This window comes from Corythoichthys intestinalis, chromosome 17, assembly GCF_030265065.1.
Source record: "Corythoichthys intestinalis isolate RoL2023-P3 chromosome 17, ASM3026506v1, whole genome shotgun sequence".
Lineage (NCBI taxonomy): Eukaryota > Metazoa > Chordata > Actinopteri > Syngnathiformes > Syngnathidae > Corythoichthys > Corythoichthys intestinalis.
In genome coordinates, this window is record NC_080411.1 from 14649948 (window position 1) to 14667023 (window position 17076).

Genomic DNA, 17076 nt, shown 5'->3' on the forward strand with positions numbered 1-17076 from the left:
TCTTTCCCAGTCATTTATTTTATTTTATTCATAAATTGTTTCGTTTTCACATATTAAACGGCACTAAAATTAATAATTGAAATTCGACCCCCACCTCCCCAAAAAATAAATGAACGCATTTTAAATTAATGCATTTTTTTTAAGTAATAAAAAAAAATACAGCAAATTCAAAGGAATACAGTATAAAAAAATGAAAAATACATTCAAAGTTATTTTTAATGAAAAAAAATAATGAAACACAAATATATTTTTGATGAAAAAATGTGTTCAAGCGATACAATTTTAAAACTCCATTTCAAAATATACCAAGTATAACATAACAAATTTAAAAGTATGTTAAAAATAAACATTCAACAGTTGTAAATTAAAACTTAAAAAAAAAAAGTATACGCCCAAAATCATTTTACAAATATTCCACGAATACATAAAATTTAAATGAATATAATTATAAAACTTTTTTTTTTAAAACATTCCCGTTAAGAATACACAAAATATAAATATTCCTGAAAAAAAAGGTCTCGTGTACATTAATCACATTATTTTGCACACAAAACAAGCACTTATGTTCTCAACACACTTTTGTGCATTTTATTTAATATTACATACACAATATTAAATATCTAAGCAACACTAGGTAACTTTTCAACCCTTATAAAATATTTATAAGGGGTCGTGATTCAATTTAGCTCCAAAGCACAAAGCTGAAAATCCATTTTAAAGCAATAAAACTGGCCACTGGGCGGCAGTAGCGCATTTGGTAAGACCTGCAACCCAATTCAACAGCAACGAACGGTCAAGCGCCGGCGGAAGACGACCGAATGGATGCAAGGCGGTGGACAACCGAGCAGAACAACCGGTAGGACGCCCGGGATGCCAGGCGCTGGACAACCGAGCAGAATGACCGGGACCACTAGTGCAGCGGGCGATGCCTTTGAGTCCGTGCTGCTCGCGAGCAGAGCCCTCAGAGACTCAAAAAAATTCATCTTTATGAGACAGACGGCGATGAGGGAAAAGTTTAACCGGCTGTCGCGGCCAGAACAGCGTCATCTTTCAGTTAGTTATGTGTAAATAAATTGTTACTTTGCTATCAAAAGCTCTATTTGTCTTGTTGTTTATCCTATTTTGTAGAAGGAAAACATTATTCAGATGTTTGTGATGTAACTAAAGCAAAAAATAGTTGTGTATAAGTCAAAGTTATGTTTGAAATGTATGCTTTCACAAAAAGCTCAATTTCTCCGTTTTTTCATCAGAAATTGGAAAATTCCTCAAACTAAGCTATTTTCTAATGCTGATTTCTAAAGAATGGAAAAAAATATGAACTAACTTTTTCTCTGCTGAAAGGAGAGAGTCTAATCTTTCTTTTGGTGGGTTTCATGTTTATATAGCAGTAGAACAGAATTTTCTGTGGGCCTTGCAAAATCAGTCAAAATCCAGTAAAATGGCCGGGAGCGAAGGGCCTTGCTCCGGTGAAAATGGCTGGGAGTGAATGAGTTAATCAATATAATTTTTTTTTTTAACTTGCCGATGAAGGCTCACTTTTGACGTAACCGTCTTTCTCAGTCCATTCCAGCTGCTGTCCGCTCCTCTGGTGTCCGAACTGGTAGAGAATCCTCAGCTCACCCACGTGGCAGCGAGGGAGCACGTCAGGGGTCCATTCGATGACCAAGGGGCCAGGCTCCTTGGGGTCTTCTGAGCCAGGTCCTAGCGCCACAAAAAAACTGCTACAATTCATGTCAGGATTGCAATATTAAATTGAAAATAAACACCTCACCAACTTTAAGGAAAGTCTGCAGCTCCATGGGACGAATGGGCAGCGTCCCATCCGTCCTGATCCCACCTGGAGGTTGTGAACAGTGGAAGCGCGAGTAGGAACCGTCGACATTCCGGACGAAACTCTGAGTGACCTCCAGCTGCACCTGGCGTCAGACGTGGAGACCAAACCATTTGACCAAACCATTTGACCGGTGAGACTCAAATATTTGATGAGACACACCCCCGCAAAGAATATTTGGCTCTCCGAGCAACACCATCAGCGCCAACATTAACTTGTTGGCATAGACTTCATAAGGATATTGACGGACTCGGGGCCGATTAATAGGGGCCCTGCATTTTTGCTGACCAAGTGGAATCGCAAAGAGCTTTTTTCGTTGAAAATTCTTGTGAATAAATGCTTAAATCCCTGAATTCTTTATAGATATGGATGTAAAACAGTCCCGATTCTTTGCTAAAAGAAAAAAAAAAAAGAAAAAAGTGCAGTTAGCATTTATTTTACGTAAATATGTCGAAGTACGATGCTAGTCTATCAGTCAATGTGGCGGCCACCATATGTAAACAGAGCTTTTCCGGTGAAAATTCTTGTGAATAAATGCTTATATCCCCGAATTCTTTATAGATATGGACGTAAAAAAGTCTCGATTCTTGGTTGAAAGCAAAAAAAAAAACCAAAAAACCTGCAATTAGCATTTATTTTTACATAAATATGTCGAAGTTTGATGCTAGTCTGTCAGTCAATGTGGCGGCCGCCATATGTAAACAGAGCTTTTCCAGGGAAAATTCTTGTGAATAAATGCTTAAATTCCTGAATTCTTTATATATATGGACGTAAGACAGTCTCGATTCTTGGTTAAAAGAAACAAAAAACAAACAAAAAAAAAAAAAAAACGTGCAGTTAGCATTTATTTTACGTGAATATGTTGAAGTACGATCCTAGTCTGTTAGTCAATGTGGCGGCCGCCATGTGTAAACAGAGCTTATCCGGTGAAAATTCTTGTGAATAAATGCTTAAATCCCTGAATTTTTTATAGACATGAATGTAAAACAGTCTCGAATCTTGATTAAAAGCAACAAAAAAAAAGTGCAGTTAGCATTTATTTTATGTAAATATGTCGAAGTTTGATGCTAGTCTGTCAGTCAATGTGGCGGCGGCCATATGTAAACAGAGCTTTTCCGGTGAAAATTCTTGTGACTAAATGCTTAAATCCCTGAATTCTGTATAGATATGGATGTAAAACAGTCCCAATTCTTGGTTAAAAGCAAAAAAATAAATAAATACATAAATACAAAAAAAAACATAACAGTTAGCATTTATTTTACGTAAATGTGTCGAAGTACGATGCTAGTCTATCAGTCAACGTGGCGGCCACCATATGTAAACAGAGCATTTCCGTTGAAAATTCTTATGAATAAATGCTTAAATCCCTGAATTCTTTATAGATATGGACGTAAAAAAGTCGATTCTTGGTTAAAAGCAAAAAAAAAATAATAATAAATGTGCAGTGAGCATTTATTTTATGTGAATATGTCAAAGAATGATGCTAGTCTGTTAGACAATGTGGCGGCTGCCTTACAACAAAGAGCTTTTTACGATGAAAATTCTTGTGAAAAAACAAAAAATATAATAATTACTAGAGATGTACCAATCGATCGGCATCCCGATCACGTCATTTTCAAAGTATCGGAATCGGCAAAAAAATATCGGCCAAGCCTTTTTTTAATATATATATATATTTTTTTAATTAAATCGTTTTCTAATTGTATCTAATGTTACAGACATAATATGTTTCACTCTTCTAGAGTCTTTAGTTTAGGCTTAAGGTAGAGTTATCAAATTTATCCGAATAACAGCGGTAATTATTTTTTAAAAAAATGTATCACGTTAAAATATTTAACGCAATTAATGCATGCGCTGCACGACCCACTCACGCATTGTCGCGCTCAATCTGTAATGGCGCCGTTTTACCTATATAGAGAGATAAAAGGCGGTGTAAAACGAGTAGAGTGAATTTTGGCAGCCTTTGGAGGCTTTTTTTTATTAGCTAAAACCTTACAATCCCTCTCCCTACGATTAGATGGATATCATGGGAAGCAAAGTGGGGAAGCAAGGTAGCACTTGATTCTTTTAACACCTTATGTTATTTGCCAACGCAGAGAAGATATATCAATTGGTAGCACTACGCACAGTCATGGTTCCACTTCCAATAATGCATTTGGGCATGACTACAGTATCATTTACTGAAAGCTCAACAAATACACTGGATTGCAATATTTAGTCACAATATACAAAGTCACAAGTCTTTCTATCCGTGGATCCCTCTCACAGAAAGAATGTTAAAAATGTAAATGCCATCTTGAGGATTTATTGTCATAATAAACAAATACAGTACTTATGTACTGTATGTTGAATGTATATATTGGTCCGAGTTTTATTCATTTTTTTCTTAATGCATTGCCAAAATGTATATGATCGGGAAAAATTATCGGGAATGATTGGAATTGAATCGGGAGCAAAAAAAAAGCAATCGGATCAGGAAATATCGGGATTGGCAGATACTCAAACTAAAACGATCGGAATCGGATCGGGAGCAAAAAAACATGATCGGAACAACCCTAATAATTACCTTGAATCCTCAAACAAATCACTCCAGAGACAATCCTTCCTGTTTGTATACGGTACAGCTCTTGTACTTTTTCGACATAAATCTGGCGTTGGATTGCTGCATGTGTCGCTGTGACTGACTGCGAACAACTGAAGCGGATTATGGGATGGTACCCAACTTGAAGGCGTGGCGCAGTGAAGGTTGAATCTGACCCGTCAATATCATCATAAAGTCTATGCTTATTAGTTCCTATTGATGGCAATAGACATCCAATCCATTTTAACTGGTGGCTTGTTCCAATGCACTGTTACGCCACATTCCTAAGTTAGCTTGCTTTAGCTTGGAATTACAACAAAGTATTCATATAAATCCTTCTATTTTAATTATAATTTGATGTAGACGAGCCAAAAGATGAAGTACTTCCTTATTCGTCCACCGAATCTAAAACATAGGTACACGAAATGCTCTCCATAATTTCTCATTTTAACGTGGCGGCAAAGCACTATGTAGCAGCTAATTTAGCTACATTCGCCGTACGTGATAATATCATTTTATTCTCGTACTAAAGACTGTTTCACACTAGAGGCAGCCCTGTGTGAAAAGCGGTAAGCGCAAAATGGGAGGAGCCACGTAGGGCTGACGTAGACGGTGTCAGGAAGTGAAAGCCAGGTGGACTCAAGCACCAATGCATTAATTTTTATCATTTTAATTGTTGCAAAAGATACCAGCGATGTATCCTATTTCAAGGAGCAAGGGAGATTGGAATAGCCGTGTTTACTAGTTTCGGTAAGAAGGTGGACCGTTTTTTGGGTTATTTGTGACCTACATTTCCACACAAATGCGCATCAAGATATCATTTATCTTAGTAAGGAGGGATGTGAGAACCATTTTTCAAGTATCCTAGAGCTCCCCAAACTAAAAAAAAAAAAAAACATTACTGAGGTTTCCTCGGCTGTGATTTGTGTGTATCCCCCTGCTGATACAGCCTGATAGCACAGATATCAGATCGTCTGCCCCTCTGCTATTAGATGCGTTGTCGGCGTCGGCGCGGCAACGCTGTGAAAATACAACAAATTTCTATTCTAGGCCCCGCTCCTCTGCGAAAATTCACACAAGACTTGCCGCCCCACACTTTTGCCAAGAAGTCCCCTCCCACATACACAATGAATGGGTTGCAGCACACCCTTTCACACCAGGCTACCACAAGTGTGAAACCACCCATTACTTCGATTTTAATCTCAATGTCCCATTTCTTTCTTTGGCCTCAATATTCTGTCGTAGAATAGAATAGAATGCAAAAAAGTTGTTTTACCATATTTAAAATGTCACTTTTTCACCATGTGAGACGTCTGAACGGTTTTTACCTCCGGGGTGTCAAAGATCCGTTTGACTTCTGGGAGGTTGGTGATGTGCCAGGTGTACTTGGAGGAGGAGCCCTGAGGGACACCGTCGTTCCTCACCAGCACTGAAGTGGACATCGCGGCACATAAAGTTTGAGCTAATCTCGCCAATCGAGTCAAGACTGTGAGGTTGCACCTGTGGTGAAGTTAGGCAACCGTCTTTTAGAGCCCAGTGATAGCCGATGCTGCAGGGCGTTGAAGAAGTGCTGCGGGATGTGGTACACTAGAGGTTCAGGTTTCCCTGTTTAGAAAGAAAAAAAATCATAACGGAGAATAATCGTGCTAGAAAAAGCAATTTCTCCAGGAATTGCAATGGTTGCTTTATTATGATAGTTGGTACATCTGGTAACTTCCTGTTGATTTGGAGGCATTTTGGGGTCACTTCCTGCAGATATTGGGTCACTTTCTGTTGGTTTTGGGGCGTTTCTATGTCATCCGTGCTAATGACAACCATATACAGTATATCGATTCCATTGACGCTGATGTATGTCGATGTCATTAACGGCCATTAAGTCAATTCTACCGATAGGAAGTGACCTGTAATCAACAGGAGGTGACTCTGAAATGCCCCCAAATCAACAGGTAGTGACCCAACATCAACAGGAAGTTACCCCGAAATGGTCCTAAATCCACAAGCAGTGACCCCGAAATGCCTCAAAATCTACAGCTAGTACCGTTTCACACCTGTTGTTGACCAGGTGTCCCCAGAATGCCTTCAAATCAACAGGAAGTGACCTAACATCAACAGGAAATGACCCTGAAATGGCCCTCAATCAAAAGAAGTGACCCCGAAATGCCTCCATATCAACTGGAAGTTGACCTGTAATCAACAGGTGTCCCCAAAACGCCTCCAAATCAACAGGAAGTGACCTAAACTCAACAGGAAATGACCCCGAAATGGCCCTAAATCAACAAGTGACCATGAAATGCCTAAAAAAGCAACAGGAAGTGACCTGTAATCATTCTGAAATGATTACATGTACCCAAAATGTAAAGGTATCCCCAAAATGCCCCCAAATCATCAGGGAATGACCCCGAAATAGCCCTAAATCAAAAGAAGATACCCTGAAATGCCTCCAAATCAACAGGAAGTGACCTAACATCAATAGGAAGTGACCCTAAAATGCCCCCAAGTCAACAGGAAGTTACCTGATATAGCAACACTTCCATCGCATTTTCTCCACAAATTGCATTTTCAAGTTTTAAAATTAAAACATTTTTTCAACATGACTTAAAGATTTTGAAGATTTTTGTCAAAAACAATAACCGTCAATGAACATGTTTTGCTGGTCTGCGTTAAACCACTAGGAGATAATACACATTTTTGTGGGTATTGAATGTACCATTAGAAATGAATGAAACCACTGAAACGGTGTGGAGAAGTTTGTCAAATTTTGGCATGTTTTTGACCCAAAAAATTGCCAACATTTGGCAGGATCGTATATTTTTGCCAAAAACTGCCTGAGTTGTGCAGCGCAAAATAAAGTTGCAAACAAACTACATTTAAACATTGTTTTACATTAATAAAATCAACTTGGTCACCTAATGTGATAAATTTGTCATTTGACTTTTTTGCTGTCGCTGGACTTTACAAGGTCTTTCTTTCCCTACCGTCAAACTGGTAATGCATAGTCTGCTGGATCCTCTCAGTGACACTAGCAAGCCACTGGTGGAAACCCATGGAGACAGAGGCCTCGTCCATTACTTGACCACCACCTGAAACGTGACGGATATACAGTATTACAAGGAATTAGAAGAATCCACAAATCATTTGGACTTTTACCCAAAAGACTTTCATCCAGTCGCGGTTTCTTGGCTTTGTGAGGAGATTTAGCCATCTCCGTTGGCAGCGAACAGGGCCTCTCGCAGGGAACGAGGATTCTGCCGGGTGGGGTCTGTGAGACTGAAAGACCAGGATGTGGAAGGGATATTTACAAATAAATTAAAGGAGCAATATGTAAGATAGGTGGGCAAAAATGGTAGTTACCAGGATGAAAATACAGTATTGAAGCGCACAAGATTCCTTCCCCTTTGGGGTGTGAGATAAGAGCGTCGCCATGGACAATCAAGCTGTGTTATCATACTAATGTTGCATTTCAATCAGAAATTAGAAAATGCGATTTTTAGAGAAATTGCTTTGGTAGCTTTGCTGTGCTGGTCAGTATACTTGTAGTACAAGTACTTGCAAGTTCATGTGATCGAAGTACAAGTACACGTGCTAGGAGTACAATGGCACGTGCTCGTAGTACAAGTACTGTAAATGTGCTCGTATTACAAGCACACAAGTAAATGTGCTCGTAGTACAATGGCACATGCTCGAAGTACAAGTACACGTGCTTGTAGTACAAGTACACGTGCTCGAAGTACAATGGCACGCGCTTGTAGTAAAAGTACACACAAGTACAGGTGGTCAAAGTACAATAGCATGTACCAATAGTACAATGACACGTGCTTGAAGTACAATGGCACGTGCTGGTACTACAAGTGCTCCAAGTACAAATATACAAGCTCGGAGTACAGCGGTACGTGCTCATAGTTCAAGTACATGTGCTCGTATTACAAGCACACAAGTACACATGCTCGTAGTACAATGGCACATGCTTGAAGTACAAGTACACGTGCTCTTAGTAAAAGTACACACAAGTCCAAGTGCTTGAAGTACAATGGCACGTTCCGACAGTACAATGGCACATGCTGGTAGTACAAGTACACGTGCTCAAAGTACAATGGCACGTGCTTGAAGTACAAGTTCTCCAAGTACAAATATACATGCTCGGAGTACAAGTGCACGTGCTCGGAGTACAAGTGCACATGCTCGTAGTACAATGCCACGTTCCAATAGTACAATGGCACGTGCTCGAAGTACAATAGCACGTGCTCGTAGTACAATAGCACGTGCTCGTAGTACAATAGCACGTGCTCGTAGTACAAGTACACACAAGAACACGTGCTCGTAGTTCAATGGCACGTGCTCGAAGTACAAGTACACATGCTTGAAGTACAATGGCACATGCTCGTATTACAAGTACACATGCTTGAAGTACAATGGCACGTGCTCGTATTACAAGTACACACAAGTAAACGTGCTCACAGTACAAGTACACTTACGTACTCGTAGTACAGTGGCACGTGCTTAAAATACAATGGCACGTGCTTGTAGTCCAAGTACACGTGCTCGTAGTACAAGTACACACAAGTACACATGCTCGTAGTACAATGGCGCGTGCTCATAGTACAATGGCGCATGCTCGTAGTACAAGTACACACAATTACACGTATTTGTATTAGCGTACTAGTACGCCCAAGTGCACATGTTTGGAGTACAAGTACACGCAAGTACACGAATTTCAGTGCTGACAAAATTCTGTGATAGAAATTCCTATTCAAACACCAATGGAACAGGTATACTTCCATACTTTAGTCATTTTTTTCAGATGGATATCTGTTGCTGAAAGGATGAGAACACCATTAAAATAGTTGTAATTTGTTACTTTTATCACTATGGTTTGGCATTGAGCTGGTTCTGGCAAAGTTAAGTAATTACTTCAAATGCACCAAGTGTAAGTGTCTTTGCTCAAATCTAGTTAAGTTTACTGCCTAAAATCTTTAAAAAAACAAACAAAAAAACTCTTAGGTTAGGCCACTTCTATTTTTTTGTAGTCTTACTGTATGCGCTGATGATATTAGCAGCACTCGTACCACTTGTCGCAGAGTTGATAAACGCAGCGAATTCTGACGCCAGCTTCTCATCACTGGCGAAGGCGCATACGCAGGCGTAGACGTGCAGGCACGGCTGAGAAGGATCCGAGCCATCGACGGCGTCCGTCTCCTCGGCCTTACCGGGGTGGCAGGCGCAGTGAAACGTCACCCCTCGGGTTTTTCCGCCGCCTTTCTCAGTCGTTGCCCTGCCGCTACTGACGGTTAAATGTAGAAGGCCCAGAGGGTGCGCGGAATCCGGGCAACACTTGACCACCAGGGTGTCCCCGGACACCCTCTGCACCAGGGGCCCCGGGGATTTGGTGGCCAGGCTCCATAGCTCCTCCTTGGTCTGCGAGGAGACCGTCAACCCCTCTAGGGCGGAGCTCTTTACGCTGAGAGGCGCGGCGGATCGGCAGCACTCGATAGCGGTTTTGATGTGGACGCAGGGGGCGTCGGGTGCGCTGGAATCGAATCGGTCGGACCTCGGAGCCTGCCCGCAGGTCGGCAAGTAGCAGCGGCCCATTGTGATCTGAGAGAGCAGGGGGTCTCCCTCACCTGAAGAGACGGTGGCAGCGGTGCGGGCCAACTCCACGAAGCCCAGCTGGGCAGATCCTCGTCCTCGGTGGCAGACGGAAAATACCTGCATTTGCAGGTAAAATGACTGAAATAAGAGGCGATGTATCGTAATATTTTGTACAGTGCTGGCCAAAAGTATTGGCACCCCTGCAATTATGTTGGATAATGCTCAATTTCTCCCGGAAAATGATTGCAATTACAAATGCTTTGGTAGTTATATCTTCATTTAGTTTGCTTACAAAGAAAAAACACAAAAGTGAATGAAAAAAAATTAAATGATCATTTTACACAAAACTCCAAAAATGGGCCAAACCAAACTATAGGCACCCTCAGCCTAATACTTGGTAGCACAACCTTTAGAAAAAATAACTGCGAACAACCGCTTCCGGTATCCCAAATGAGTTTCTTACAATGCTCTGCTGGAATTTTAGACCATTCTTCTTTGGCCAACTGCTCCAGGTCTCAGATTTGAAGGGTGCCTTCTCCAAACTTCCATTTTCAGATCTCTCCACAGGTCTTCTATGGAATTCAGGTCTGGACTCATTGCTGGCCATTTCAGCAGTCTCCAGTGCTTTCTCTCGAAACCATTTTCTAGAACTTTTTTAAGTGTGTTTTGGGTTATTGTCCTGCTGAAAGACCCATGAAGTCTAAGGGAAACCCAGCTTTCTCACAATGGGCCCTACATTATGCTGCAAAATTTGTTGCTAGTCTTCAGACTTCATAATGCCATGCACACGGTCAAGCAGTCCAGTGCCAGAGGCAGCAAAGCAACCCCAAAACATCAGGGAACCTCCGCCATGTTTGACTGTGAGGACCGTGTTCTTTTCTTTGAAGGCCTCGTTTTTTCCCTGTAAACTCTATGTTGATGCCTTTTCCCATAAAGCTCTACTTTCGTTTCATCTGACCGGAGAACATTCTTCCAAAACGTTTTTGGCTTTCTCAGGCAAACTCCAGCCTGGCTTTTTTAAGTCTCTGGGTCAGAAGTTGGGTCTTTCTTGGGTATCTTACAATAGAGTCCCTTTTCATTCTGACGCTGACGGATAGTACGGGTTGACACTGTTGTACCCTCAGACTGCAGGACAGCTTTAATTTGTTTGGATGTGATTCTAGGTTCTTTATCCGCTATCAATCTTTCGTTTAAATCTCTCGTCAATTTTTCTTTTCCGTCCACATCTAGGGAGGTTAGCCACAGTGCCACGGGCTTTACACTTATTGATGACACTGCACACGGTAGACAGAGGAACATTCAGGTCTTTGGAGATGGACGTGTAGCCTTGAGATTGCCCGTGCTTCCTCAAAATTTTTCTTCTCAAGTCCTCAGACAGTTATTTGGTCTTCTTTCTTTTCTCCATGCTTAATGTGGTACACACAAGAACACAGGACAGAGGTTGAGTCAACGTTAATCCATTTTAACTGGCTGCAAGTGTGATTTAGTTATTACCACCACCTGTTATGTGCCATAGGCATAAGCGGATTTTAAGGGGGGTTGCCGAAAAGTGTCATTGCATGTAATTGACTTTCCTATACATATATATATATATATATATATATATAAGTTGTAAAGCAATAAAACTGCAATAAAAAAGAAATGAGCAAAAAAATATATTTTTATAATGGGTCAAAAAATTTTTGGAAACAGATCATGTGCCTAGCAACTTATTTGCTCTGCATATACCGGCAATTGAAAAAAAAAAAAAAATAGGGGAGGGCAATTTTATTTTTCAAATGATTTTTTTCTTTGATTAAATTTTTTTTTTTTTTTGATTGAAGCAACTTGTTGTGGGATTAAATGAATTAGACACAAATATCCTACCCATGATATGGCCCAAACCCAAAAAGGATTGCTTCAATCAAGTGTGTAAATGCAAATTTTTCAATCTCAAATATTTTTTCGCATTCAAAAACTTTTTCCACAATTGAATTTTTTTTTTTGATTGATTGAAGTGATTTTTCTTTTAGAAAATATATTTTTTTTTAAGCAAATTATTTTTTGATAGAATAATAAAGACAAAAATGTCCTAGCCAAAATGTGGCACAAACACAAATCAACTTGACTTCAAAAAAAAAAAAAAAAAAAAAAAAAATCAAAGAAAAATAGCTTTCACATGCATTTTTTTGAGCTTCAAATTAATTTTTGCAATGAAATTAATTGCATTCACATTTTATTTATTTATTTGATTGAAGCAACTTTTTTTGGGTTGAAAATGTTTATTTTGATTGAAACAACTTTTTTTTATTGAAGCAACTTTTTTTTTTGATTGAATAATAAAGACACAAATCTACCTCCATATGGCTCCGCCCAGGGGATAATTTTTGACTGGGGTAACTACATTGGCATGACAACGGTATGACACCGGTGGGCGTACCATATTCAATGGATGACGATCTTGGCGAAAAGTATTGCCTAAGCAGCCTGATTTTGAATTCCCCTGAAGAATGATGGGAAACAAAAAACGCTCATTGTCAACTTATTATAAATATTCATGTGAGTTAATTTTATTGCTGACTGACACTACGTTTCAGGGTCATCAACATGTTGTCGGCCCCCCCCCCCGCCCCTAAAGTCAAACTCCCCCTATGGCCACAGGTAAGTAGGTAAGTAACAAGTGCTGTTAATTACACAAATTAGAGAAGCACCTCATGATTTTTCAAAGGGTGCTGATACTTTTGTCCAGCCCATTTTTTTGTGTGTTTGAGTGTTTTTTCGTGTATTTTTTTTGTTTTTGGGAATTTTGTGTAAAATGTTAATGATTTAATTTTTTTCCCTATTATCTTTTGTGTTTTTTCATTTCCAGCAAAATAAATGAAGATATTACAACCAAAGCATTTGTAATTGCAATCATTTTCTGGGAGAAATTAGTAGTGTCGCTTCATGAGAATCACCCTATTGCATATTTCACACAAACCTGAGTGCCGTCTCCTCCGGCACGGTCTCGCTCCTTCCCATCTGGCTCCTCGCTGTCCAAAATCACTCTGACCACATCCACGCCACCCTTCCTGCCCGTCCTGGCCCCTGAGGAGGCGTCCCGGAGAGAGATCCCGCACACTTTGTTCTTGCAGCTGAGGCCCCGGGTGCCGTTGTAGACGCCGCAGCGTGGACACTTGCGGATTCCACGCAAGGTGGCCTTCCCCAGGTTAGAGAAAAGGGCCGAGGTCAGGGTGGACCCCGCCGCTTTGGTGCGCACGTCCCTCTGCTTGGCGGCGAGTGGGGTGGCGGATGGTGACGGGACAGTTGAAGGGGACATGCTCTCCATTTTCCAATTGGTTGGTGATTGGCTTCTGAACATTGGGGATTAAATATAAATAATATATATATATATTTTTTTTACAATGCTCTCAACAAAATGTTCAAACACATATTCCCACAAAAACAGCTAATTATACAGTGCCTTGCAAAAGTATTCGGCCCCCTTGAATCTTGCAACCTTTCACCACATTTCAGGCTTCAAACATAAAGATATGAAATTTATTTTTTTTTGTCAAGAATCAACAACAAGTGGGACACAATCGTGAAGTGGAACAACATTTATTGGATAATTTAAACTTTTTTAACAAATAAAAAACTGAAAAGTGGGGCGTGCAATATTATTCGGCCCCTTTACTTTCAGTGCAGCAAACTCACTCCAGAAGTTCAGTGAGGATCTCTGAATGATCCAATGTTGTCCTAAATGACCGATGATGATAAATAGAATCCACCTGTGTGTAATTAAGTCTCCGTATAAATGCACCTGCTCTGTGGTAGTCTCAGGGTTCTGTTTAAAGTGCAAAGAGCATTATGAAAACCAAGGAACACACCAGGCAGGTCCGAGATACTGTTGTGGAGAAGTTTAAAGCCGGATTTGGATACAAAAAGATTTCCCAAGCTTTAAACATCTCAAGGAGCACTGTGCAAGCCATCATATTGAAATGGAAGGAGCATCGGACCACTGCAAATCTACCAAGACCCGGCCGTCCTTCCAAACTTTCTTCTCAAACAAGGAGAAAACTGATCAGAGATGCAGCCAAGAGGCCCATGATCACTCTGGATGAACTGCAGAGATCTACAGCTGAGGTGGGAGAGTCTGTCCATAGGACAACAATCAGTCGTACACTGCACAAATCTGGCCTTTATGGAAGAGTGGCAAGAAGAAAGCCATTTCTCAAAGATATCCATAAAAAGTCTCGTTTAAAGTTTGCCACAAGCCACCTGGGAGACACACCAAACATGTAGAAGAAGGTGCTCTGGTCAGATGAAACCAAAATTGAACTTTTTGGCCACAATGCAAACGATATGTTTGGCGTAAAAGCAACACAGCTCATCACCCTGAACACACCATCCCCACTGTCAAACATGGTGGTGGCAGCCTCATGGTTTGGGCCTGCTTTTCTTCAGCAGGGACAGGGAAGACTGTTAAAATTGACGGGAAGATGGATGCAGCCAAATACAGGAACATTCTGGAAGAAAACCTGTTGGTATCTGCACAAGACCTGAGACTGGGAGGGAGATTTATCTTCCAACAGGACAATGATCCAAAACATAAAGCCAAATTTACAATGGAATGGTTCAAAAATAAACGTATCCAGGTGTTAGAATGGCCAAGTCAAAGTCCAGACCTGAATCCAATCGAGAATCTGTGGAAAGAGCTGAAGACTGCTGTTCACAAACAATCTCCATCCAACCTCACTGAGCTCGAGCTGTTTTGCAAGGAAGAATGGGCAAGAATGTCAGTCTCTCGATGTGCAAAACTGATAGAAACATACCCCAAGCGACTTGCAGCTGTAATTGGAGCAAAAGGTGGCACTACAAAGTATTAACGCAAGGGGGCCGAATAATATTGCAGGCCCCACTTTTCAGTTTTTTGTTAAAAAAGTTTAAATTATCCAATAAATTTTGTTCCACTTCACGATTGTCTCCCACTTGTTGTTGATTCTTGACAAAAAATTGAAATTTTATATCTTTTTGTTTTGAAGCCTGAAATGGGGCGAAAGGTTGCAAGGTTCAAGGGGGCCGAATACTTTTGCAAGGCACTGTACCTATAAATTAAATAAAGAATGCATTACAAAAACATGACCACAAACAAAAACTTACCTTATGTTAGTCTTAACAGGAAGCAGCAGGATTCAGCCACATTAAATGAGTTATGTCATATTCACTGTTGCCAGTAGAGGATACAGTATCCACCCAATCAATAAAAATAAATGCTAAATCTTTCAAAACAAACCATGACAACACCACTTCAATTAAATGAATACTCAAAGCATCAAAATTTGATTCAAAGCTTTTTTTTCTAATCAAATTACTCGAGTTAATTAATCGTTGCAGCACTCCATTATTTGTCATCGTTCATGAAGTGGATGGTAGTTCGTGACACTGAGCTTCACAAAAAAGCAGGTGCTTAATGGTGGTAATCAGTGATGAAAAGCTGCATGTTTGGACACTTGATTTTTCTTAAAAATGGATGTTATACAATTACACGTATTTGTTGTACAATTACACTTGCTTGTAGTAGACGTGCATGTGTATATATAAGTTAGTTTGACAGCAGTCAATTGATTCCTGGCTGAAAAACCAGGCAGTTAATGACCCACTCCAATTCAAAATGGTTTATCTTTACACCTCCAATATCTTATACAGAGGTACCTCTACTTACAAAATTAATTTGTTCTGGAAGTCGTTTTGTGACTTGACAATTCTGTAAGTAAAGACGTGATTTCCATGTAAATGCCCTATTCTGTTCCAAGCCCCCCCAAATTCAGACATTAACCTTTTATAATGCATCTAAACACATAAGAAATACATGTTACGATTAGATTATTGCACAATAAACAAAATCTGAGTTGTGCATGATGTAGAATACCATGAAAAAAGGATAAAAGTTAATACACTCATGTAAAGCTGACAACACGAGGGGCGAATGAAAAAGGACGCTGGGATACACACGTACACATTTACTAGAGGTCCCTCTTGGCCAGTTAGATACCAGGAATGTTAGGCAATAGCCGATGGCAGAGCAGCTATCTTACTTTCTGTAAACTCTGGTAGCTATAGTGCCACACTGTATTTTTGCCTTACGTATCCTGAAATTTCTCTCGTAACAAGAGGAAATATTTTCCCGCTGAGGCATGTCTTAACCAGAAAATTCTGTACGTAGAGATGTTCGTAAGTAGATGTAGCACTGTATATGTAGCATGTTGAAATGTACTTGCTTTGTTAAAAAAGGTTCGGAAGGTGTATTAGGAGTATTTTTTCCCCACGAGTATTTTTCCGCGAAAGCAATTCGGCGCCTTCTCCACTAGATGGTGCCCTAAGCACCCGCCTAGCTCGCCTATGCTCAGGGGCGGCCCTGCCTACTCCCTAGCTAAACCTTCGCTATTTGATAGTCGCAAGTTTCTTTTTATAGATCTATCCTCTTGTTACTGGGAAAAAATCATTTATTTATATCAGAAACGTAATGTTATTGAATACAGGTAAATTGCATATATAGAGTTTTAATAATTGTAAAAGTTACCCAAGAATGGGAGTTCGCGAACAGCAAACCGTGAACAGCAGAGGTTTTGCCGTGAGTAACTAACGTTCATTTCGATTATTCTTTTAACCAATCACAGGGCGCATTTTACGCATAAATATGCGTGGATAAGGAAGTGGTCCACACACACTGGTTAACATGTAAATGAGTATCCAAAGGCGAACTCAAGAACTGTGCCACCCACTTGGTAACTGTGTTGCCCCAGTTATAAGCTAATTAAAGAAAACAAATATGACTACGTCACCGTAACTTTTTAACCGCCCCGCGTTTGCCACGTGACAATGAATAAACTGGGCGTCAATTACCTTGGAAGCTTCTCTTTGGTCAACCAGGACGCGGTTTCTGCCTCACGAGTCGTCGACCGTCGCCATTGCTCCTTACATTCCCAACACCCGCATTGCGCCTGTAACGACACTCCGGATTGGACGGAAAATCACGTGATAAAAGTGAGGCGGTGACTACTCGACTGAAGCATCATGGGAGTTGCAGTACAAATGAAATGGCGGGCGAAATGAGTAT

At 40.4% G+C, this 17076-nt stretch overlaps 1 protein-coding gene across 5 annotated transcripts; it reads right to left on the reverse strand.

Moving 5' to 3' along the window:
* Positions 1-12: 12 nt before the first annotated feature.
* Positions 13-16939, reverse strand: c17h2orf42 (chromosome 17 C2orf42 homolog). Of its 5 annotated transcripts, none has more exons than XM_057819226.1 (9): positions 16863-16939; positions 12958-13330; positions 9476-10115; positions 7560-7679; positions 7388-7492; positions 5913-6017; positions 5741-5841; positions 1772-1916; positions 13-1701 (listed from the first exon to the last, which is right to left on the reverse strand). In XM_057819226.1, the coding sequence occupies exons 2-9, from the start codon at positions 13303-13305 to the stop codon at positions 1514-1516; spliced, it is 1752 nt and encodes a 583-aa protein (XP_057675209.1). In that variant the 5' UTR covers positions 13306-13330; positions 16863-16939; the 3' UTR covers positions 13-1513. The 5 variants fall into 5 exon arrangements, with proteins under 5 accessions (XP_057675209.1, XP_057675211.1, XP_057675208.1 ...); XM_057819228.1 differs by having other exon boundaries at positions 1776-1916; positions 9443-10115; XM_057819225.1 differs by having other exon boundaries at positions 9443-10115.
* Between the last annotated feature and the right edge of the window lie 137 nt (positions 16940-17076).